Source organism: Misgurnus anguillicaudatus, chromosome 16 (assembly GCF_027580225.2).
Source record: "Misgurnus anguillicaudatus chromosome 16, ASM2758022v2, whole genome shotgun sequence".
In the NCBI taxonomy this organism is placed as follows: Eukaryota; Metazoa; Chordata; class Actinopteri; order Cypriniformes; family Cobitidae; genus Misgurnus; species Misgurnus anguillicaudatus.
In genome coordinates this window covers 65,711-91,920 of record NC_073352.2, presented here as the reverse complement: position 1 = coordinate 91,920, position 26,210 = coordinate 65,711, and the positions used below count along the sequence as shown (strand labels likewise).

General features: G+C 39.7%; 1 protein-coding gene and 1 long non-coding RNA gene across 3 annotated transcripts; both read right to left on the bottom strand.

Annotated features, from left to right (window-relative positions):
* Window positions 1–34: 34 nt before the first annotated feature.
* LOC129434870 (uncharacterized) lies at window positions 35–3,951 on the bottom strand. The gene is made up of 4 exons (XM_055193493.2): window positions 2,952–3,951; window positions 2,054–2,125; window positions 1,814–1,879; window positions 35–1,552 (listed from the first exon to the last, which is right to left on the bottom strand). Exons 1-4 carry the CDS (start codon window positions 3,063–3,065, stop codon window positions 440–442), a joined length of 1,365 nt encoding a protein of 454 aa, XP_055049468.1. The 5' UTR covers window positions 3,066–3,951; the 3' UTR covers window positions 35–439.
* Window positions 3,952–5,648: 1,697 nt separating this feature from the next.
* LOC141349997 (uncharacterized) lies at window positions 5,649–16,582 on the bottom strand. Of its 2 annotated transcripts, XR_012357842.1 has the most exons (7): window positions 16,380–16,582; window positions 15,756–15,798; window positions 11,899–12,016; window positions 9,661–9,740; window positions 8,651–8,708; window positions 8,292–8,403; window positions 5,649–5,758 (listed from the first exon to the last, which is right to left on the bottom strand). It is a non-coding gene; the product is annotated as an uncharacterized lncRNA (long non-coding RNA). The 2 variants fall into 2 exon arrangements; XR_012357843.1 differs by lacking the exon at window positions 8,292–8,403.
* Between the last annotated feature and the right edge of the window lie 9,628 nt (window positions 16,583–26,210).

Genomic DNA, 26,210 nt, shown 5'->3' with positions numbered 1-26,210 from the left:
TGTAATATATAAGATATTATAAAACACTGACATGTATTGTTTTACTTCATTGAGTACTTTTACTTTGCATATTTAGGTACTTTAAAAAACAGGAACAATGTAGTGGAAATCAGTTATGTATCAATACTGTCTGTAGACAATCTGTAGAGCCCTAAAAAGTATTTTACTGTTCTTTCACATAACATGAGTCATCTTGTTTTTATCCACACTCCCATTGCTTTTGACTTGACAGAAAACTAAAAGATGCAAAAGTGCGTCTGTAGCCTTTTTAACACTGACATCAAGTATGTGCCGTCATGTAATTTTCAAACATCTCTATGCTGGCAAGAGGTTTTAAATCTTGTAGTTCAAGAAGCACAACAAAACATCAAGATTTGTGTTGTGTACTTTTGAATGTACAAAAAGGCTAGTGTTACCTAGTTGTCCATGTTATGAGTAGTCACGCATTTACGAGTTTATCAAAAATAAACTGTTGTGTTCTCTGAAACAATGTTTTGCCATTGTTGTTGTCATTTTGAAGAGGGTTAAAGGCATCATTCAGTTCTTGCAAATCCCTATCATTCAATGGGGAAAATCCTCTTTGATAGTTTGGTGAGGAACAAAAAACTACCCCTGCTGTTGAGAGTTCTGGGTTGTGAAAATGAGGCAAATCATTGTCCAGAGTAAAAAGCTGAACTGGTGTTCTATTTCCTTCAGATGATATAGAGTGATTGTTAAATCCAGCTTTGAATTCCTCCAAAGTGCGGTTGATTCGGGGTAGAAAGACATAATGGAGACAAAATAGGTCTGTTGCATTGTCAATGTCTAGGATACCCAGGGATTCCAGTTCATAAAAAATGGGTGCATAAACATGGCTGCAGTTTTTGTTCAAGTCTCGATTAAAACGCTCTATCCTCTGGTTGTGTACAGAACTTCCTGTTAATACAGAGCCTTCCCCCCTGCTCGCATGCATGTCCTCCCAAATTTGAACGTTTTCTCCTCCGTGATCGGTCCTGATGTGCAGTGGTCTGCCAAACTGTCCAACAGCTGCAGTAAAGAGGTCTTTAACAGTTTCAGCACGATTATTGTTGGAGCAGTGAAGAAACATCAACATCCTACTGTAGCCGTCTATGGCACCATGAACAACTAATTTCCACCTAATCAACTTATGATTTCCATCTACATGCCATATGAAATTTGGATGGGGGACAGAGTATACTCGCCGAGCTATTGCTGTTCTTCTCCTGGCTAGGACACCAATTGGGTCCATTCTTCGCAGTGAATCTCTTACACGTTGTCTTTGAACCACAATGTTTTTGGAGCGGAGATGCCCCATAAGCATCACTTCTCCAACATTTGGGTGTTCAGTTTTTATGTGTGACACTTCAAGATCCAACTGTTGATCACTGATGCTCTTAAATTTTGATGTTGGGATATTATGGTCTTGCAGTAACTTGTAGAAAGTTGGCCTTGAGATTGAAAGAATAGATGCCGCTTCTGTAAAGGTGGTTTTCAGTGAAAGAACATGTTCAAGCTCCTCTTTGGAAATCTGATGTCTTCCTTGGTAGTCATTCTAGAACACACCAAAGAAAATGACATTTGGAATGTAGCTATAACAAAAAGGGTTATTCAAGAGAGAATTATAGACATTATAACAGATGAGCATTCACATCCACTTATTATCTTTCTGACTAAAGAAAAATATAGATTGTACTATATACATTTATTTAAGGAATGTTTAAATAAAATGGACAATCAAAAGATGAGAAGTTACTGAGTGGTAAATGAGAAATAAATCAAACAAATATGAACATGATTATTAATGAGTACTTACTGACAGACAGGTCACTGGAGCGAAGTCTGTTGCTGGTAAAGGTGTGGTAACGCTGGTGCTAGAGCCCTGAGGGGTTTTAAAATATAAACAAAATACCAAAGACGTTATCTTGTCACATGTTAGTGTTGTGTAAAATAGTGTAAAAAATCATGATTGGAACTAATCCTGAAACATTACACCACACAAATAAAAACAACAACAACAAACAGCCAGCTAGGTTACATGAATATGCAAATATACAGAGCGGTATGATGTCCCAGTGGAGGTGGTGGGTGTGGCTGGCCCCGGTGTGTAATTGTAAGTGGTGGGAACCTGAAGAGACATTAGCAAAATATTAGCAACATTATATTTCATGTGTTTTTAATGTTTACATGCTCAGCAGTCAAAGGTCATGGTTGAGATTGGTAACGGAAACAAAGAGAGACACATGTTATGCTTTTTTACAGTATGCACTCTTACTCTGGTACCCTATTCACATGAAACCAAATGTCCCCATCATTATGACTGCCGCTGTCCTCCATCAGCATTTCTCTCTCTCTAGCCAAGCAGAGAATGGTTTTATCTTGTGAGTAAAGGTCAACAGGTAAGTTAAGCCAAGGTGAGAGATGCCTGACACAGGACAGAGGCAGATTTCCATTTGACCAACAATTTAGTGTAATTTGTAAGGTGAGAAGTAGCCTCCGTTAGCTGTAATGCTAAATTATGTAATGAATCATGCTTTGCTGCTCAGCAAATCTTCACATAATCTTACCCTTACGAAAATTAACCATGGTTTTACTACGGTTAAAACCAGAAAAAACATGGTAACTGTGGTAAACCGTAGTAACCACAAAATAACCATGGGTTTGACAACCATGGTTTTCCAAAACCATAGTTAAACCATGTTAGTGTAGTAAAACCATGATTTTGCTGGTGGAAATCGATACACACAAAAAAAACATGGTTACTACACTTTTACCACAATAAAACCATGGTTTACTGCGTCACTCACGTTAAACGTGTGAGTTTTACGCTTTATAGAAACACATGTGCTACACATAAAGTTCATTTGTTGCTAGTAACAAATCTCTTTTGCCAGTTTAGTTAAGTTAATCTTTACAAAAAATCGAATGCTACGTGATTTAAAAAACATACTTACCGGTGTGGTGGCATGTGGTGGCCCGGAGGCGGTTGTTGTCGTTGTTGAAACATTTTGGATAGCCGCCAGGACGGCTCTGCCGATGCTCTCAACTAAAGCGGATTCGTTGGACATTTTGAACGACAGTAACGTTAACGGTTACCGTACCTGGTCGGGGCGGGCGGGGATACAGGCTCTTGCTGGCGATTAAGCATGCGAACATGACAGAGTGATGACATGATGAGTGAGGACATAAATTCAGTCAAAGTGAGACCCCTCGTGGCTGGCTATTATTGCTACAGGTCCCGCACTTTTCATAAAAATGACACTTGCCTACTCCTCAAATACAGTTTCTTCAAACGTGATTATTATTTTAAGTAGATATTATCACGATAATCCATGTCCAAGAGTCAATTTCCTCGGATGAGATGGTTTTTATTCGTTACTTATTTGACACGATGCTATAAACACACAAACTGACCTCGAGCTTTTATTTTGGCACTTCCGGTTAGCGGCATTTTGAATTTGCATATTAGTTAAATATTTAGTTTCACCCGAAACATTTAATTTCAACATTTAGATTTATATTTATATTTAACATTTAGATTTTACATTTAGATTTAGATTTATATTTAACATTTAGATTTATATTTAACATTTAGATTTTACATTTATATTTAACATTTAGATTTAACATTTAGATTTAGATTTAACATTTAGATTTTACATTTATATTAAGATTTTGATTTAGCATTTAGATTTATATTTAACATTTAGATTTAGATTTAACATTTAGACTTTACATTTATATTTAGATTTAACATTTAACATTTAGATGTAACATTTAATATTTACATTTAACTATTTAAAATATCTCTAAGTTGACAAATAATTTTGTAAATGTGCTAAAAAGTGAAAGTCAAAAATTAATACCAGTTTTTTAAAACATTGTTTGAAGCTAAATGTGACAAAATGTTGCTGATATTTTGAGTATGCGCCACTTTACAATTGGCACCCCATACATGTTGTTACAAACCGCATACATTTCTTTGTTCTGATAAACATGAAGGAAGATATTGTGAGAAATGTTTGTAACCAAACTGTTTGTGTAAATGATGACAGAAGTTTCCTTTTTGGGTGACCTACTTAAGAAAATGTAGGAAATTTAGCTTGTGGATTGAATATTAAATTACATTTATTTAACCACATAAAACCACTTATTACTAAACAGAAACAGCAGGTCCAAGAACAATGGCCCTCATTTATCATTCTTGCGTAGAAACGGGCGTATATGTTGGCGTAAGATTATGCTTACACTCCTCTCACCGCCTGATTTATGAAACTGTGCGTACCACTGATATTCAGGTGTACGCAATATCTGCCCTTCATAAATGCCGCGGCTGAAAACGATCGTCATTAGAATAACACGCCCATATAAATTCAAGTCTCCACCTCCCCCACGCCCTCATTTTACGACATTGACACATGGAAGACGGCAAAGAAGACAAACCGGGGAAGTGGAAAGAAACAAAATTGTTTTATTTGGGAGTTTAAAGAGCCGGATTAAAGACACATTAATAATTGCATGACATTTTGTAATATTTGTATTATAATTTGTATTATTAATGACGCTTAATTGATATTTAGAATAATAATTATTTATTATTATTATTATTTACTGTTGCCTACATCTAAATTATATGTCTGCTTAATGGTTCGGTTAAGTTTTTTTTTAATAATATTTTAAAATGATGTAGTAACTTTATAGTGTGTTTTTCTGTATTTACATACAGTTGTTTGTTAGCTAAGATCCAGTTTCATACGGAGCTCCGGATATAATTCAAATTAACAATTTGTTTCCACGACATCCACATGTTTTACTAGGCTAATTCATAATTTGAAGTAATAATAATTGTAATAGTAATGATGAAATATTATAATAATTAATCCCAAGGAACAAACTGTTGAATATTGGGAACGAATTTTATATTTATGGCCATACTTTAGACTAAATAAGAAAAAGAAGTGTCCATAATGTAGCATAAAAGATAATTCGTGGCCATGATTTTGTCCGCATGTCATCATGATCGGATTTATGGCTCCATTCAACACAAACATTTTACTTTACCTATTCATGTGTAGCTATTTATTTATCATCGAATGGTATGTAACTAGCTTACATTTTGATGCATTATTACCATGTTTTCGTAGCACATGCTTTCTTGCAATGTGCCGCTTCAGATTCCAGGATAAATAGAACTTTTTAGAAAGGCGCTTTGATGGTAATATTACCGCACCGCTCAAGGCTCCGCTCACATGCTTTGCCCTGAAACGTCAGGTAAAGCGCACAGGCTCTCAACTGAAGGAATACATATGCATACAAAAATCAAATGCTTTGGTAAAGTCTCTCAAATTAAACATTGAAGTCATGTTGCATAAAAATAAACACTGAAGTTTGTAAGTATTATGTTTTTTTTTTACAGTGGGTCATAATATATCATATATTTTAGTTTGTCAGTGCGTTTTGTGGTGTTAGGAAGTGTTTGCGCATTTCTGCACTAACTCAAAATGTGCGTACACCACCTCCTGAGCAGGCGTAGGATTTGAGCGTGCCGTACGCCAACGTCCATATTGATAAATCTCAAAGTCACCGTGGTTTTGGGTGTACGCCAGGTGTACGCTGGAATTTTGGTGTACGCACTTTTGATAAATGAGGGCCAATGTGTCTCCTCATGGGCACCAGTTGACATTTTCTCATCCGATTCTTTCTTCATCCTGCTCTCGGTCCCTCCAGGTGTGTTGTCCTGGTTGCTTTATGGTTACAGCATCTAAGTGAGAACATAAAAAAATTAAGGTCAACATTAAAAACAGGGGTTGTTTTAACAAAAAGTAAAGCATGATCTATCCAATTAGGTACACTAATATTTAAAGGAATGTATACAGTCTTGTTCAAAATAATAGCAGTACAATGTGACTAACCAGAATAATCAAGGTTTTTAGTATATTTTTTATTGCTACGTGGCAAACAAGTTACCAGTAGGTTCAGTAGATTCTCAGAAAACAAACAAGACCCAGCATTCATGATATGCACGCTCTTAAGGCTGTGCAATTGGGCAATTAGTTGAAAGGGGTGTGTTCAAAAAAATAGCAGTGTCTACCTTTGACTGTACAAACTCAAAACTATTTTGTACAAACATTTTTTTTTCTGGGATTTAGCAATCCTGTGAATCACTAAACTAATATTTAGTTGTATGACCACAGTTTTTTAAAACTGCTTGACATCTGTGTGGCATGGAGTCAACCAACTTGTGGTACCTCTCAGCTGTTATTCCACTCCATGATTCTTTAACAACATTCCACAATTCATTCACATTTCTTGGTTTTGCTTCAGAAACAGCATTTTTGATATCACCCCACAAGTTCTCAATTGGATTAAGGTCTGGAGATTGGGCTGGCCACTCCATAACATTAATTTTGTTGGTTTGGAACCAAGAATTTGCCCGTTTACTAGTGTGTTTTGGGTCATTGTCTTGTTGAAACAACCATTTCAAGGGCATGTCCTCTTCAGCATAGGGCAACATGACCTCTTCAAGTATTTTAGCATATGCAAACTGATCCATGATCCCTGGTATGCGATAAATAGGCCCAACACCATAGTAGGAGAAACATGCCAATATCATGATGCTTGCACCTCCATGCTTCACTGTCTTCACTGTGTACTGTGGCTTGAATTCAGAGTTTGGGGGTCGTCTCACAAACTGCCTGTGGCCCTTGGACCCAAAAAGAACAATTTTACTTTCATCAGTCCACAAAATGTTCCTCCATTTCTCTTTAGGCCAGTTGATGTGTTCTTTGGCAAATTGTAACCTCTTCTGCACATGCCTTTTTTTAACAGAGGGACTTTGCGGGGGATTCTTGAAAATAGATTAGCGTCACACAGACGTCTTCTAACTGTCACAGTACTTACAGGTAACTCCAGACTGTCTTTGATCATCCTGGAGGTGATCATTGGCTGAGCCTTTGCCATTCTGGTTATTCTTCTATCCATTTTGATGGTTGTCTTCCGTTTTCTTCCATGTCTCTCTGGTTTTGCTCTCCATTTTAAGGCATTGGAGATCATTTTAGCTGAACAGCCTATCATTTTTTGCACCTCTTTATAGGTTTTCCCCTCTCCAATCAACTTTTTAATCAAAGTACGCTGTTCTTCTGAACAATGTCTTGAACGACCCATTTTCTCAGCTTTCAAATGCATGTTCAACAAGTGTTGGCTTCATCCTTAAATAGGGGCCAACTGATTCACACCTGTTTCTTCACAAAATTGATGACCTCATTGATTGAATGCCACACTGCTATTTTTTTGAACACACCCCTTTCAACTAATTGCCCAATTGCACAGCCTTAAGAGCGTGCATATCATGAATGCTGGGTCTTGTTTGTTTTCTGAGAATCTACTGAACCTACTGGTAACTTGTTTGCCACGTAGCAATAAAAAATATACTAAAAACCTTGATTATTCTGGTTAGTCACATTGTACTGCTATTATTTTGAACAAGACTGTATTTTATTTTACCTTTGTTATTTAGTCCCAATTATGTAGTGCTATACTCCATTTAAAACCTTAAAGCAATACTTCAGACAGATTTTAAAATTACCCCGTGATGTACTACTCACACTCAGTAACTCCAGATACACGTTCAGACGAACACATTTCGAGTTATTCTAGTAAATGTCAGAGCTTTTCCGAGCTTAATATGGGGAAAAACATGAATCAGGGTACATTTTCTGACTTTCCAAAGAAGTGCAGCCTTTAAAGAAGTAATCCACAGCGCTCCAAGGGGTTAATAAAGGTCTTCTGTGGGTAATCGATGCTATATAGTAAGAAAAGATAATGTTTTAAACTTTATAAACTATAATAACTAGTTTCCGGTAACGATGTCTACGATTCAATGCGTAATGAGTGGCAATATTTGAGTATGGATTACCTCCGTGAAGGATGAATGCACTTTATTGAGGATTAAAGTCAGAAGTTGTCCCCTAACTGTTGTTTTCTACCATTATAAAGCCTCGAAGCGCAAGTAAAAAAGGGGCTATTTACACTTGGTATTAAGATGTGCTGTTGTCGATCGGATCACAAGTGGACGATGCTAAAGACAGGTGTAAATGATGTTCAAAACATCTTGAGCTCGTCCACTTTTGACCACATTCAGAGGTAGTTGAAAACACTTTTGATCGGATTGCTTTTGTAGTGTAAGCGCGCATGTGGTAGAATGTGTTCCAACACCCACAAGAGAATATCAAAGAAATATCAAAGAAAGCTTTTACATATAAATGTACAAAACACTGTGCAGCATGTTTACTTACAAGCAGCGGACTCTGACATAATATTAGTTGCGTCCATTTAAACCCGTCATTACTCCTGCTCATGTTTAAATGACAGCAGAAGGAATCGCCCACAGTCTCCACAGACCATCCCCTAAAAGTATTCAGAACAGAAGAGGTTGAAAGGGGACAAAACTGACGGATTTAAATACCAGGTGTAAACAGAATGTGTCCTTCTCATCCACTTATGATCCGATCGACAAAAAAAACAAACACACATCTTAATACCAAGTTTAAACAGCCCCAAAAACACAATCACTTCACCAAAGTGTGTCATTCTGCTTATAAAAGAAATGTGCATGCAGTGAGCAAAGACGTTTCTTATGATGATGACGACTCACCTTTATGGATTCAGTCTTGCATAAGCAATGTGACACGGAACAGGAATTTGAAGAAATACTGATAGGAAAGGAAAGAAACTGAAGTTAGTTTCAAGTTAGACAACTGTTTCCATATTTATCAAGTTTCTGAAAGTGCCATTTTTATCTTAAGTACTAAGAATTCATAAATTATACTCCTACTTTCAAACTTGAGTATAAAAGCAAGTTGTCAAATTCCTTAAAGCTAAGAATCACTCTTAGGGGCCAATCACACCAAACGCATTTATGGCAGTTGCAGGCGCCTTTTTTTAATTATATTCAATGGGCAGGGAGTATTTGCGCACTGTTTATGTGCGCCGAACACCTTGCGTTTTTTGCCACCAGCCGCAGCATAAGCTTTTGAAGGAGCGCTGAGAGCGGAAAAGCAGCCGACGTCATTCGCATCTTTCCATTGTCCAATCGGATGGGGGGAGAGGCGGGCCTTACGGTGTGGTTAGGGGGAAGTTTACAGTTGCTTTGAAGAACCGGACTCCACTCGCTCACTCTCCTGCGTGTTTGTGCACCTCTCACCCTCAAACAAGGTCAGAGCAAGCGTCCTCTTTTTAAAGTTTCTGCTAATATGACAGTTAATAGCAAAATAATATCACGCTTCAATATTTGATTGACAAGACAGCTGACTCGTTGGTTGCTAGCAATATAAAAAGCTGTGTCACACCGCTCTTTTTCAAAAACCGCAGTGCGTCGCGCCTTGCGTTTCCAAGCATTTAAAGCGCGTTTGGTGTGATTATTTGAGAAAAATAAAACTGAATTCCGGACAAAAATGTAATGGATTTCATAGCAGGGTCCTACTAGATGCCGCTCCTCCACGGCTTTAAAGAATGATTCTACAGCCCTAGAAATATGACATCAAACACGGAACAGGAAAGGAGATTCCTGTGGCAGACACCCTCTCCAAAAAGTCCATAGCAACAAAACATGACAATCTCATCAAAGATATGGACATGTAGATTCACTTAATTATAAAAACTTACCAGTCAGTGACACAAAGCTCCAACAGATCCGTACCGAGGCAGTTTTCAGCAGCTCAGATAGATGATCTTGGATGGATGGCCTGCAAAGAGGAGACAATTTCCCACATACATTATGTAAGGGATAATGTAGAGGCAGCCGGCAGTTATCGGAAAATAAGCCCCTTCAGTGTGATACAAGACCCTCCGCTTCGCGTCGGGTCCTGATCACACTGTCGGGGCTTATTTCCCGATAACTACCGGCTGCCTCTTCATTATCCTGCTAATTACACGACTACTTGCCACATAAGAAAAAAACTGGACATGAATATGAAACATTTTATTGGCATATTTGTTTTAAATTAACATTTTTATCCTTCCGCGAAACTTTGCACAGATGCATAAAATGATCGTAATACCTTATTAAGATCCTCTGCTTCATACTTTGTCTGTCTTTGAGAAGTTTTAATGCCCATTCTGTATTTTTTTGTGTGTTGGCTTCGTAGCTGTCATGCTCTATTTTGTCAAGTTCAGTCTCAGTAAGCTCTCTGTGACTTGTCGTTGTTCGTTCTTCAACACTACTACGGTAGAGGTCTGCGCGGGACACAATTTTCAGTCCCGCTCCCGCCCGCAATGTTCAGTCCCACTCCCGCCCGCTCCCGCAAAGATTTTTAATTTTTAGTCCCGCTCCCGCCCGCATCTGTGATATTTTGTCTCGCTCCCGCCCGCAAATGCCCGCAGGCAGGATGGATGGATGTTTACTTTCTGTCTCAGGAACGGTCTTAAAAAAACGTGCGTGCACATATAATTCCTTACCAATACATGGTAACAGGCCCAGATGGCTAATCGGACAAGGAGAATTCCTGATGGGCCGGTCTGTTTTTTGGCAACCAGGCCGGTTGTTGTCATGCCACCAGGTTGAAGGTTGCTGTCATAGGCTGCCTGCAGTCACAGCAGCCGCAGCCCCACCACTTTAGGCCCAAATTGATTGTGTCCTGAGTCCCGACCACTTATTGGAAGAATTTTTGCATTCGAGTCCATTAACTTAACATCTAAAATGAATGGAAAACGCAGGACGCACTGAATTTCTTCTTCTTTTCAAAGCGTTCGCCTGTAAATACGAGTTTTGTTTCAGACGCGTCTGTATTTGAGTGCGCTTGCCGAGCATCAAGATTTAAAATAAACTTGGCAACTTGATGCGAACGGTCTCTAAAAAGAAAAGGATATACAAATCGTAATTTTTTAAGTCATAGATGTAACAATGAATCGTCTGTGAATCGTCATAAATCGTCTATTGCAAGAGTATCAAAAATCTATTTGATGCAAAACTCATCAGTTTATTGGAAAATAAAGTAAGTTTCATATATGATGTTAAGTAAAAAAAAAATCCACTATATTAATTCTTTTTGGACACAAAGTATGCGTATCTTACGACGTTATTTACCTATATACATGAATAACATGATATAATTACTAATAAAAAAATTAAAAAGTTAATTAAGTTAGGGTTAGGGTTATTAAGTTATGTGGATATTTATTGCCATATAAGACGTGAATTGCCGTTATATACTCTCGACTACTATTCAAATCATATGCGGAATAATGTGTGCATCTTTGAATAACTGTAAGAATACAGTTAATCCTTAAAAATAATTTTTGTCAAAGTTTTGAGAAATAATAATGTTGTGAGGATATTGCCATATTGCAGTTGAATACTCTCGTTTATAATATGAATTATATTCACATCAAGCCTCCAGACGGGGTTGCTACTCGCAATGTATAACTATTATCAGAGCGACCCTTGCAGCCTCAAAATCAACACCAATTAAATAGTAGGCTTACAATGACAAACTCACTTATATTAAACAGTTTGTTTTATTAATAAAACGAATTCGACGGATGCTATCTGCGTTATAACGAATAAATGAAATACATAATTTTCCATTACTACGAGTATTTTTTTTTTGTTAAAACAGAACAACAATAAGTAAAATGACTCGCTTATTAAACAGAACGTTTAACAAAAACTAATAGACAGAAAACATTTACCCATCTTTTAACATAAATAAATCTAAAGTTTTGTAATATTAACTAATATTTAATTTGCGGGAGTGCAGCGTATCATCCCTCCCGCCCGCACCCGCAAGTGCATCTCTATCATCCCGCCCGCTCCCGCAAAGACCATTCAAAATTTGTCCCGCGTCGCACTGTTTTGCCACATGACTGATCCCGATCTCATTTTGGTAGAGTATAGGAACACACCTGTTGACAACCTCTTCATGTCTCCAGACCAGCTCCTCATGAGTCGCAGACCGTGATCCATACTGCCAACCACAAACCAGCAGCTCCTACCTGAGATTGTCAGTTTCACAGAGACATGCTACAATGGAGTAAACAGCAGCATCAGAAAAAGTATTATTATCATAGTTATACGAGCAAGTTTGGTGGTACAAAATAAAACGTAGCGCTTTTCTAAGCAGATTTAAAAGAGGAACTATATTTTATGGCGGAATAGCACTTTTGGGAGTACTTCGACTCGGCGCATTAACACCCTCCCTCTCCCATTATGAGAGGGAGAAGGTGAACAGATTTTTCAGGCGAGTCGAAGTACTCCCAAAAGTCCTATTCCGCCATAAAATATAGTTCCTCTTTTAAATCCGCTTAGAAAAGCGATACGTTTTATTTTGTAGCACCAAACTTGCTCGTATAACTACTCGTCTTAAATAGGAAAAACGTTGATGTGTTTGGTCACTTCTAACTTTATCTCTGTTTGGTACCATTGAATGAATGGGGCTAAGCTAAATGCTATCGAAGTGTCGCAGCGCGCCCCAGCACTTACGTGCATGCACTAAGATGATACAGGGATGTATCAACTCTTCTTAGTTAAGGTAATAACATTAGCCTGGGTGCCAGCCGATCTTAGCCCTGCCCACAAGATTTTGAAAACGGGAAGATCGGTCTGGGGTTTCTGCGTTGAGGAGCTACTATGCTAGACCCAAAGCTGGTCGAACCAATCAAATTGTCAGGGCGGCCTTTTTACGATGATGGAGAGATAATCAACAGTAACGTAATGAACCACGTCACCAAAGAGCGCGTGTGTTGAATGGCTGCCGCTCTATGCTGCCGCTGTAGAGTTCAGATGTGTGGATTCTGACATTGAGTCTGTTCTAAAAGATATCGACAGAACATTGATTTTAAAAGAGGAACAGAGAAACGCGAGCAGGGCATTTGTTGATGTTTTTGCCGTCCTTCCTAACGAATTCGGCAAAAGTTGGTCGCAACTGAAATGGGTAACGTTATCACGGCGATGCAACTCGGCGTGCACGACGAGATGGATATAATTAGCGGTCGTTGCCAGCTTCTTTTCGGAAGCCCGAAATCGTGGTTGCTGAATAAGTGGAGGGACATGTTAGGCTCCAATATTTTCAAGCCAACGTAATGGGTATCGTCGTGGATGAAGTTCACCTGACGTAACTACAAATGGTAAGAGATAGTCTGACTGTATGACTTAGTAAACACTTCATGTTGTGATATAAACGAAATGTTGTAAACATATTAGGTGTTGATGTACATTCGCTAATTCAGACTTAGTATAATCACAATGTTAGTGTCATTGTAGCGAAATAACTAGCAGTTCGGTCAGGCTGCAAAGACGTAATTTCAGCATACGTCACACACTCCGTTGCTCTGATTGGTCGTAGGTCTATCCAATTGAGTGCAGAGGCATTTTTCGGTTGGGACACGCCTCATAATTATAGCTCAATGGAGGGTATCAGACTCAAATTCTGGGCTGCGTTCCCCGAAACCTTCTTAGCTCTACGTCGTTCTTAAGTTGTACCTTAAGCTGTACCTTATCGTTAATACGTGTTTCCCAAAACGTTCTTAGTTACGTATCTCTTCTGTAAGTCGTTCGTTCGGAAGGTTGGTCTGGAGCAATCTTAGCTATACCTTATCCCACTTGACTCCGCTAGGGGCCATGACTGTGATAAAAGCTTGTGTAGATTGCAGTCTATATAACTAAATATCTGTTTAAAAAAAGTTGAAGTACACTCCATGTTAAATTAGGCATTTTTTATTTATTTAAAGAATAAAATATTCACATAATTAGACATTATTACACTGATGGTTGTTAGATTTTTATATTTTTTCCAAAGGAACATCAGCTGTGAACTATTATTATAGGCTAAAGAAACTATTAAAAAAAGATTTTGGGTGGAGGAGTTGGTGAAACTATGGCAGGCAGCTATACAGCGAATCTATTTCATTTGTGCATTTCATATCCGTTAAATCTTTAGTTTACCGGCTATTTTATCTGCAAATAAAACAAATCAAGTAAAAAATTGCATGCCACGGGAGCACATTCATCACGAAATCATAATTGTTGATTTTCCTAAATATTATTATTGATGGTAATTCGACTTTGCATCGAAGCTTTTTTAATGTTTTATAACTTTGAGGCAACTGCATGCCATATTCTTTATAAACATTAAAAAGAAAATGCTCCACTTTATAATTGCTTGTATAAGGTCAACAAATTTTCCACATTAAAACTAATCAAAGCTTAAACCTAAAACAATCATACTATATATTTATATATCATATAATATATATTTTATGTTATATTTAAGGTAAACAGACAGGCGCGGCTCCAGAAATGCGTCCATTAAGCGTTATCCGCATTGTAAACGCGCTGCTTGCGCAGTGTCCAAACACATAAACGCGTGAACTAATGAACAACAATTTGTTTTTCTATATTTTAAGTGTAATGCCAAGCCAGGTGACTTGCACGACCCACCTTATTTCCCTGTGCAATGCATTTATTGGGAACCCCTAATATAAATTATCCTTTAAAGTGAAGGAATAATGGATGCATTGGAGCAGTTTATGCATTATACTTTTGGACATGAAGTTGCGAGTTTTGCACGGGTTTGATATAAAATAAAATATACAAGGTTTATATTTAGTTGTTTGCAATTTAAAATATTTTTACCAGATATTCCTAATAAATGTAACTTGAACTATTTCTGAAATGTTTCTTTAATAAATAACACCGCTCTCTGATAACACAGCGAAGTACCTATTACATAAAGTGAACAATTGATTGTCGAGCAATCGATATCAACCTATTCAGCACCATCGCCATGGACAGCACCTGGTAACGTCGTTCGTAAGAAAGTATACCTTAAGAAACCCGCTAAGGTACAGTTCGGGAAACACGCCTAGAAAAGGTAAACCTGTAGTTAAGGTTTAACTTAAGAGTCTTCGTAGCGCGCTAAGAGAGAATGTTGTCGGGAAACGCAGCCCTGACTAGAATTGAGTATGACAACGTCAGGCTATAATAACATAGTTTAATATGGAAAATGGATAGACTATTCCTTTAAGTACCACACTGTAAAATAGTTGCTGTAATTATGCAGCTGGTTGCCAGTAACTTACTGTAGAAGATAAAGACTAAAAATGTTTCATGTTCATTTAACTTTGAACAGATTGTTGTCAGTAAATAACATAAATGTAAAATCTACAGTAAGTTACTGGCAGCTAGTTGCTATTAATACCCATTAATACTGTAATTTCTACAGAAATTGTTTACAGTGCACTTTCATTCAAAGTGTCTGTTATTTCTTTCAAACGAATGGCGATGTAATATTCACGTCAGTACTTAAAGCTCAATTTGTACTTACTCTAAGTCTCCTTATTTGCACTACAAAAAATGAAGAACAAGACAGAAGCAATAATAAGAGAAGTGCTTAGGATACCATAATTCATATCTACACTGTACTAGTTTTTCTTACCCCATAACAAGTATGCTTACTGCTGTAACTGTATATGTTTTACTGGCTCCTGAAGGATTATCTTATAGTTGCCTTTGCTTTATATATCCCTATGCTTTTATTGCTATAAAAAGAAAGCAGACATATAGCCAGTGTCACTGTTTGATTTGTATGAATGAGCTGTGTTTTGACCTCAACTGTACATAAAGTCAAAGTGAGATATGACTATTTCATTAGTTATAACTATTTTATTTATCATTGCATTGAAGAGACCAACATGCTATTTCACTTTTGAGCACTTACTTCTGATTCTGGTGGCTGTGAAAATATGAACAAAGTAATTCTTACTCTTTAGCCAATAGAAAACATCAAGACACACCAAGAAAAGGATCTGAAAAAAGTAACAATAAATATACAACAGTTATTTATTCAGAATGGCCTTTTAACATTTTAAAGTAGACTAGTTAATGTAATTTTGATAGGGAGCTGAACAAAGCACACATACATTGCAATACATGGAGTAAACTTACGATATAATTTGTTTAATACATTTAAGAAAAAAGCACAATACGTTTTTATAAAAGATATAAAACAAATATCCACTAACGTTAACTGCTAGCTCACAGCTGTGCCACGAGCTCAATCAGGCTAACCGTAAGCTGAAAAAAGCCCACACTACAATACTTGGAGTAAACTTGCATTATAATTAACTAAACAATTTAAAATACATTTAAAAACAAGCATAACACGATTATATAGAAGATATAAAGACAAATAAAAGATTTCCATTAACTGATTAGCTCACAGGCGCGACGAGCTCAGTCAAGCTGACAGCGCTCGAGCTAACATTACTAACAAGCGATAAACATTCAAATTGATCATTTATTAGTCGTATCGACATATACTGACAACTGAATTAACATCCCTATGAACTAATTTCAATAAAGTAACCACGAATTTAAGGAAACTTACCCCAGAATCGACCACAAAACAGAAACACTTGTCTGAGGAGAAAATCGGTAAATCCAGAACGCACGTCTCCCGGTTGAATAATCACGTGATCACAAAGCATGAGACGGACGCGCGCCTCTGCCAATAATATCATATTAAAAGAAAATAAAGATATTTGTTAAAAGATGAAAATGAAGTGCTTCTATCAGTGCTGTACAGGACCGAAATGACCAGTTTAGACATTTAACATATTTATTTAATAAAATAAACAGAAAAATTAATAGACTTTAAACAAAGCATGTGTTTTATTATCGTTCAATGTGCTCAGTATTTATACATTCATGCATATTTTGTCAGGATTATTATTGAATGGAGACACGTTGAAAAGTGGTCCGAAAAAGACGTCTAATTTTAGGCTAAATTTGGACTGAATTAGACGGACCAAACAAAGACCAGTTTTCAACGTCTTTTTTTGGACTCAATGAAGGTCATGATGGGCCGACGTGATTTAGCCCAAAAAACAATGTCTAAATGACGTCTTGTGCTGGGTGGGTGTTTACTTGTGAAGCTTTTCATTGACCTTTTCAACAATAAAATTATTAATATAAACCTCCAATGCATAGTTAAGGCCCTTTTGATGACTTCGAGATGATATATAGTCTTTCTGTTTCCCAAAATCATCAATTGCCTTCTGTGAAATGTCGCCTACTGCAACGGCTGCCATAGCGTCTATTAGACCTGTTTGAGTCGTGACTCACTCGGATCTTTCACCCGGATCTTTAAATTAACTCATGAGTCGCGAGTCTCTATTATCATTAACCCGGATCAGTTGAGTCCTACTACAATTCAATGTAAAACCATAAACAGCGCCACCACACACACAAACCTCTTTCAACATTATTGATGCGACTTCGCTAGCTCTACAGATCCACTCGTAACCGTCTGATCTGCACGAGAACTGACCTGGGATTCTCACTCAGAGCCGGAATCATTGCAAACTCGAGAGACCTGCTGATCCGCGCGAGCAGCAAACTGACCTGAGATTCTCACTAAGAGCCGGAAACATTGCAAACTCGAGAGACCTGCGAATCCGCGCGAGCCGCGAATTGACCCGAGATTCTCACTCAGAGCCGGAAACATTCCGGACTCGAGAGACATGCGAATCTGCAATGTTTCCGGCTCTGACTCGAGAATCTATCAACTCGTAACCGGCTGATCCGTAACCGGCTGATCCGCGCGAACTGTCTCTCTAGTCAGAGCCGGAAACACTGCAGATTCGCAGATCTGCCGGAAACATTGCAGACTCGAGACTCGCCGGCTCTGACCCATAACGTAACATAGACTCACTATTTCAGATTTGGTATCAAAGTTTATGAAAAATAAACCCCTTGCAATGTTTTTAAACTTGACCTAAAAAGATCTATAGATTGTATTTCTGTATTAAAGGGTAAATCAGAACCAAAATGTATGCAATACTTAAATGATTTAACTGATAAATACAAATAAGAAAAATATATATTTCAGATGTGGTATTTTTTTAGTCTGCCATGTTGCCAGCCTTACTATGACAGCAGTTTTCAGCAGTGTTTCATGTGTCCCATGGTCTGCAATGTTTCCGGCTCTGAGAATCCCTAGTCGCGCGGATCAGCCGGTTACAAGTGGGTCTGTACTGAGTTTCCTTGGCGATTTAGCAATACTGACTCGAGTGACTCAAGTGACTCACACAACCCGGATCACTTTAGTGAGTGACTCACAATAACCCGGATCCTTAAAAGGAATCAAGTTTGCCAGGCCTAGCGTCTATCACCGAATGTTGATTTTTTTTGTCCTAGTGAGTGGAGGGGGCGTGGCTTAGCCATAGGTCAATTGTTAGAGGTTGAAAACGTCTTACCAAGGTTTCAAATTTAGTTGCTTTCTGAAGAGAAGCCTCCTCCCTCTCGAACTCTTCCAAGGTGTCCATCCTTGTGATTTCAATTGCAGAGTGAGGCACGCTCCTCTGCATTTTTTTTACTTCATCGACGAGAGTCACCAGCTTTGTCAGAACTATTTTCTGGAACTCTGGCAATAATGAGGAATTAAGAAAAAAATAATCACACACTATAATCATCTCTGATAACAGCAAGCATTCCAGCCTTTCAGTAAAGACTGCTTGACTTGCTCAGTTGGGGCCACTAAATTTTAGACATCCTGTTTTCCTGTTTATCACTGTGAAGCTGCTTTGAAACAATCGACATTGTAAAAAGCGCTATATAAATAAAGATTTATAACTTGCTCTCTAGCAATCCCAGAAAAATTAATGACTATTCAATTAGTTACTTAACACTTTATTCAACAGGGAAACCCTGACCCTGTTTTTTGTGTAAAGAACAATTTTATTTAGAGATGGTTCTAGGCTAGGGCTGGACAATAATTTAATATCAATATATCTCGCGGTATAATATTTTTCGATAACGGTGATACTGTATGGTTTCTAAACGCATTTCCAATATTTCGATATACATTACGGCGGCCGTGGCCGTTCACATATCACGCGTAAAAACGCGTGTTAAACGCGGGTCAAGGCACAACTTCCCTATAAAACGCGTGCCGTCTTTTGTAGTTAAGCAACCATGAGCCGCAATCTCCGGGACGACAAGCAAACGGAATCGCTTATCTGTACCTCGCGCCAAATCATATCATTGTCACCATGCGATCAATTAATATATTTGGGAGTTTGGAGTGTTTGCTCAGAGAAGAGCTGTCCCTCAGAAGTCCGAGAAGGAGGTGCAGGGTTAGTTCGCGTCAAGTCATAGCTTCCAATGACGACGCCATATAGGAAGAGAGAGAACAGGAGATGTGATGCAACACAAACTAAATTACTGATGAGAAGAAACAGGCTTAAGCCATAAAGTGCCATGATTAGAAAAGGGTAAAGATGCGGAGAAAATATATGTATGTATGCTGCTGTGTCACGGGGTTATGAGTAATATGTATAATATAATTAAATGTCTAGGATCAAATATATCACTATCTAGCTTGCTAAGCAATTACAAGTAGATTAGTATTTTTTATTTTTCTAATAGTATGTAACATTAAATACTACCATTGAAAAGTTTTAGGGTCACATTGACCTATTAATATTTTCTCCACATATTACTATAATAGCAAATGTATCAAAACTATGGACTAACACATCATGGAACTATGAAAGTCAATACTGTGACTGAATAAATCCATAATATATAAAAACACAACCTGGTGGCAAAAAATGCATAATAGTTTATAAATGTAAAATAAATAATTGTGTTTTTTAATGTTAAAATAGCTCTTCTTTGTCCCTTTTATGAAATGTCGATCTCAGAAATGGCCCCAAGCCTATTTAAGTTTAAGACTCCTGCATTGCAGCATTTAACACTGACTGACATTTAGGGTGCACTTATAATATTATTAAGCTGAGCCTGAAAGTCTGTTTTACTGGACAGTGATATCACTTTTTTGTATGAAGACTTAACACGTATTGAACGTGAACATTAATATATTTATCCCTTTTCATTTTAAATATGATATTGTTTTATAGGAGAAGGTTTCATTGGCAAATTAGTTTTTTCAGAGGTTTGTTTTCGGTTTAGACATCCATTGCAGGCATTCTTGGCAGTATTTCCTGAGGCTTTTTTAAAAAGCTTACTGTTATCAGATTTATACCGTATCGACCGAAATTAAGAAGTATATCATGATAAAAATTTTGGCCATATCGTCCAGCCCTATTCTAGACCAGTGGTTCTTAACGTTATTCCTGGAGGCCTACTGCTCTGCACATTTTGTATGTCTCCCTTATTAAACAAACCTGAATCAAATCATCAGCATTAGTAGAGCTCTCTATCAACTGAACTGATTGTGTCAGATGAGAGAGACATACAAAATGTGCAGAGCAGTGGGCCTCCAGGAACAGAGTTGAGAACCACTGTTCTAGACTAAATGTCATAAATGCCAAAGCAACAAGATGAAAACCTGAAGTCTGATTTACCAAAAAGTTACAAAGAGAATGCAATGTTGTAATACATAAGTAATTTGTCTGGGAGTCACATGAAAATATTCTTGTACTCACTCGTTTCTGACAGCGGGAATGTGGTTGGCACAGCCCTATTACAACTGGAACTTGCAGGTGTAAGACCTAAGCAGGAAAGAAAAAGTGTGAAGCGATCAATATATTTAGAACATATCTACAATGTGCTTCATTCAGTGATACAACCAATGGCAATCACCATCTATGGACCCGCTCTCCACAGCCTGGGACCTGGGTACACCTGAAAAACCCAGGAATCAAGACAGAGCGATTGTTGAAAGCTAAACAGGCTACTTTTCGTCCAAGGTCTTTTTCCTTGATTTCTTTTCTTTGGAATCTACGGCCATTCCTTATATAAGCAATGTTCAAGAGCTTTGACGGACATGGTTTGCCAAACAGGTCAACAGTGTGTCTCTGTTTTATCACATCGCAAACAATCGTCCCATCTCCCCTCCTCTCTTGAACAAAAGCAAACCTCTCATCTTCCATAAGGAAGCAGCTATCTCTCCTTTTTGTTGAAATGTACATTTGGGGCTTCGCCTCAGGCTGTGCACTGAAATTCCATTGGGCATGTTCGATTTTGACCAGCCGTTTGGACACCTGCGCTAATGGATTTTGGCCAGTCCTGACCAATCTTTTGATCTGCTGCAAATAATTCTCATATGGAAAGCAACATATGTCATTTAAAGAGCACCTGAAACGAGAGACATCTTCATGGATGTGTAACAGGGCATGCACATTATACACAGTAAATGTTTTTCCATAGAGTGCAGGGCAGCTAGACACAAAGTGCCTCTTCAGTTCAGTAGGAAAATCCAAATAGGCAGCTCTTGTCCGGTCATCTGAGTCCAGCATGATGGATACTGCCACAGTCAATGTAACAAAATGAGCATACAGCTGTAAGGAGACGGTATTTTTGAGTACTATGGGTCCTGTGTAAAGAAGAAACTGACTGAACTCTGTAGCTTTCCACCTGTCGAACTCTTGAAGGCCACGGGGCTGTCGTGCGAACTCGCTGGGCATCTGGCCTCGTAGCATGTTCAGTTTTTGTGAGATTTCAGTTTTCTGTCTCACAGAGAGCCTACACAGTTTTGGGCCTCTATTCAGATACACCAACAGCCGCCTTACAACACCCAAGTAAATCGTATGCATATAGTCTAACACAAAGCCACTGACACAGGGAATCCCAGCAGCTGTTAAAGGGCTACACCCATTTTGATGGCCAGAATACTGTATCTGACTAAATGCTTCATCTGTGCGCAAGGTGGATGTCAGCTGATTGAAGACGACTCTTCTTTCGACATACTGGCCTTTCACTTCACACCTCTCACAACTGTCATTTGCAGTATGACCTTTAATGCATTTTAAATATGCTCTTGCCGGTGCATCACAAATAAAGGTATGAATATTTACTTCAATCTTTTTGTCATGAATCACCAGGCCATTCTGTTTGAGATTATTGTCATGGAGATACTCATCAAGGGGCTCAGGATTGCTTTCCCCACAGTATAATGCCACAATAAATGGATTGAAATTGCTAAATTTCACCAGTATTGGCCAGAACTGGACTTCACTACTTTTAAAGATTGTTACTCCATCAATGTTGACATCCAAACTAACCATACTGTGTTGTCATCTGAAAGCATCATTTTGACACAGTACACGAGAAATGCCCACCTCCAAGCCATAGTATATATACTGTCCATTACATTTTGAATGGCTGTCAATGACTTGAGGAGTGGCTAGTAATGTGCGTGCATCTTTGGGGAGTACATGTCCATGATCCCTTAGAATCTGCAATAATTCATTAAGGGACCTATTAGTAATTTGTTGTCTTGTACTCCACTCTCGCAAGTCCTTGCCTAGGTTTCTAACTTGGGCCTCTGGTTCAGGATTCAAAATCTCCACATCTGAGTCACACATTTCAATGTCGGTATCAAAGCATGAAGCATCAGTGGTCATCAGTATTGCTTCCACCATCATCACTGGTTGTTTCCTCTTTGTCATATGTCATCACTGCGTTGTCGATTGTCACATCATCGTTGTTGTCGTCAGACTGGAGAAGTTCATTGATGTCTGCTTTACGTTTTCTCCACATTCTTAAATATGCCATCTGTACAAAGTAGAAAGTGTCAAAACAAAATATTTTGCACACACACACACCAGATGCCTCGTCCTGATTTTGTACGCAGATACCGATTGTTGATCATTAATTAGCAATATTTGTTGATAAAGGGCAGATATCTTGATTTTGTGTGGTTTTGTTATAGCAGCTATGTATTTATACACGTACGTGTGTCTACCGTATACATACATACATATGCCCTATAGTTCTTACTGAATTAGAAATAAATTAGGGGTGCACCGAAATTTCGGTCGCCAAAAATTTCGGCCGAAAATTGCATTATCGGTTTCGGGCCGAAATAAAAAAAATCCAGCCGAAAATGTCAACCGAAAATGAATGTCAACCGCGCCCCTCCCATCTGTGCGCTAGCGCTTGGGTTTCACTCACGGTGATCAGTTGTCACTCACCCCTCCCCTTCTGTAATGGATGAGACAGGGAATCTTATGCAAGTAAAATGTTTATTAAATAAACAGAGTAGAGAAGAGGAAAATAATCCACAAGGGTCTCAGCAAAACAGCAACCAACAACACAATCCACGATGTATGGTAGTAAATCCAGAGTCTCAGAAAGTATCAGCAGGAAATACACAATCCTCACTCGCGGCCGGGAAAATAATCCACAGTTCTCAGAAAACCGGTGAATAGGCAGTACGGACGGTGAGATCACCACCACGCTCAATCGGATCTAGCCTGAAAACGAGACACACCGATGAGCAGAGAAAAGAGTCACATAAAGTTCACAGATGAGTACAGTACCGGTAAAAAGAGGAAACTGTCCCAGCCTAAATAAGGCTTAGTTGAGATACGCTGAATACTGCCACCGAGAGTCCACAAGAATCAAAAACAGTATTCCACAGCGGAGGTAATAGTGAATGCCAAACGACACCAATCTCTACCGAGTCCTGGAGGCAAAAACACACAATGAGAACAAAAACACGATCAAAAGACCAACGAGAGTCTAGCAAAACATGACAGCGATCACCCGGAAGTAACTCAACGAACGCGCACAGAGCACAGCAATCCCGGACCTAAAATAGAGGAGAACAAACACACATCAGCTGGAAAACAATCAGGAATAACGAGAAGGGAGGAGACTGAGAGTGCACACATGACACAAAAGGTAAACAAACAAACAGAGCAACCGATCACACCGGGGTCCTGACAGTACCCCTCCCCCCACGTCCGGCACCAGACGGGCCAGGGAGGAACTCACCCTGTCGTCGACGGAGATCCTCGATCAGTCCGGGGTCCAGAATGTCCCGAGCCGGTACCCAACACCTCTCCTCCGGACCGTATCCCTCCCAGTCCACAAGATACTGAAAACCTCTACCCCTACGGCGAACATCTAGTAACCTCCTGACCGTGTAGGCAGGAGTACCATCCACTAGTAAAGGGGCGGGGGGTTTAGGGGCAGAGACAGGGGAATTAATAGAAGCAAAAATCACTGGTTTAACCCTGGATACATGAAAAACAGGGTGAACCCGACCAAGAGAAGGAGGTAACTTAAGCTTAACCGTCACTGGATTGACCACCTTGACAATACTGAATGGCCCAAGAAATCTCGGAGCCAGCTTACGAGAAGGCTCGCGAAGAGGCAGATCCTTGGAGGAAAGCCAAACCCTCTGTCCACAGATATAACGAGGAGGAGGTCGCCGGTGACGGTCAGCCGCAGCCTTGGTTCGTCTGGAGCTTTGTAATAATAGGGTTCTAGCTTTCTTCCAAGTGCGTCTGCACCTTCGGACAAAAGCTAAAGCAGACGGAACCGCTGCATCGGGTTCTTGTGATGGAAATAGGGGAGGTTGGAAACCGATAGAGACTTCAAATGGGGACAGATTGGTCGAGGAAACGGGAAGAGAGTTATGAGAGTACTCGACCCAGGGGAGCTGTTGGCACCAGGAGTTCGGATAGCGAGACGACAGACAGCGGAGCGTACGTCCTAGATCCTGATTAGCCCGTTCACATTGCCCGTTGGTCTGCGGATGATAACCAGAAGACAGACTGGCGGTGGCGCCGATCTGTTTACAAAACTCCTGCCAGAAATGCGAGATGAACTGAGGACCCCTATCTGAAACCACATCAGAGGGAAGACCGTGTAACCTAAAGACATGGTTAATCAGAACCTGAGCCATCTCCTTGGCAGAAGGAAGTTTGGGCAGGGGAATGAAATGAACCGCTTTAGAGAAGCGATCCACCACAGTCAATATAACCGTGTTACCATCAGATGGTGGCAAGCCAGTGACAAAATCAAGGGCTATGTGAGACCAGGGGCGAGAGGGGACAGGCAAGGGTTTAAGCAGACCAACAGGCGGCTGATGAGAGGCCTTATTACAAGCACAAACCTGGCAGGCTAATACAAACTGTCTGACGTCAGGACCCATAGCGGGCCACCAAAAACGTTGACGGACAGCAGCCAACGTTCTCCGAACACCAGGATGACCGACAAACCTGGATTCATGACACCACCGGATAACATCAGAACGCAACGCCTCGGGAACCCACAGACAACCCGCTGGACACCCCTCTGGAACTTCCACCCCTCGTCCGGCCTCTCTCACCCGCTGCTCGATGCCCCAGACGACCGCCCCGACTACCCTTCCCCGCGGAAGAATGGTCTCGGAGCAGTCGTGTTCCGAACCATTGAACAGACGGGAGAGAGCATCGGGCTTAACGTTCTTAGAACCAGGCCGGTACGAGAGGGTGAAGTTAAAACGGTCAAAGAAAAGTGCCCAGCGAGCCTGTCTGGATGTTAATCTCCTGGCCGAACGGATGTAGGCTAAGTTCTTGTGATCCGTCCAGACCAGGAAGGGCTCCGAGGCTCCCTCCAACCAGTGACGCCACTCACCCAAAGCGAGTCTAACCGCCAGCAGCTCCCGATTACCTATGTCGTAATTACGTTCTGCTGGGTTTAACCGGTGAGAAAAAAAAGCGCAAGGATGCACTTTCCCATCAATAGGTGACCGCTGAGACAAAACGGCGCCTACCCCGACATCAGAAGCATCTACCTCAACTATAAACTGGTGAGCCGGATCAGGAATAGTGAGCACAGGTGCAGAGATGAAACGGGACTTTAATTCATCAAAGGCTTCCTGAGCTTCGTTATTCCAACGGAAACCTACTTTAGTAGAGGTAAGTGAAGTAAGAGGCTTAGCGATCTGACCAAAGTTTCTGATGAAACGCCGATAAAAATTGGCGAATCCCAGAAATCGCTGTAACTCCTTACGTGTGTCGGGTACTGGCCACTCAGCGACTGCTTTGATCTTAGCGGAATCGGGGCGAATCTCTCCCGCGGCTATAACAAAACCCAAGAACGAAACCGACTGCTTGTGGAATTCACACTTCTCCGCCTTAACAAATAACTGATTCTCTAAAAGCCGTTGTAAGACTAGGCGAACATGCTGGGTGTGTATCTGCACCGAAGGTGAAAAGATGAGAATGTCATCCAGATACACGAAGACAAACTTGTTAATCATGTCTCCCAACACTTCATTGACCATAGTCTGGAAGACAGCTGGAGCGTTCGCTAAACCGAACGGTAAAACGGAGTATTCCCAGTGTCCTGAGGGTGTATTAAATGCTGTCTTCCACTCATCGCCCTCCCTTATGCGAACCAAGTGATACGCGTTACGCAGATCTAACTTGGTGAAGATGCGAGCTCCCTGTAATAGTTCAAAGGCAGTGGACATTAA

Bases quoted from the DNA above. Each gene is read 5' to 3' on its own strand.
- LOC129434870 (XM_055193493.2), bottom strand. From the start codon at position 3,065: ATGTCCAACGAATCCGCTTTAGTTGAGAGCATCGGCAGAGCCGTCCTG. The intron at 1,880-2,053 runs GTATATTTGCAT...AAAACCCCTCAG, and splicing joins CTGGGACATCATACCGCTCT to GGCTCTAGCACCAGCGTTAC. The intron at 1,553-1,813 runs GTAAGTACTCAT...GGTGTGTTCTAG, and splicing joins CTCCAGTGACCTGTCTGTCA to AATGACTACCAAGGAAGACA.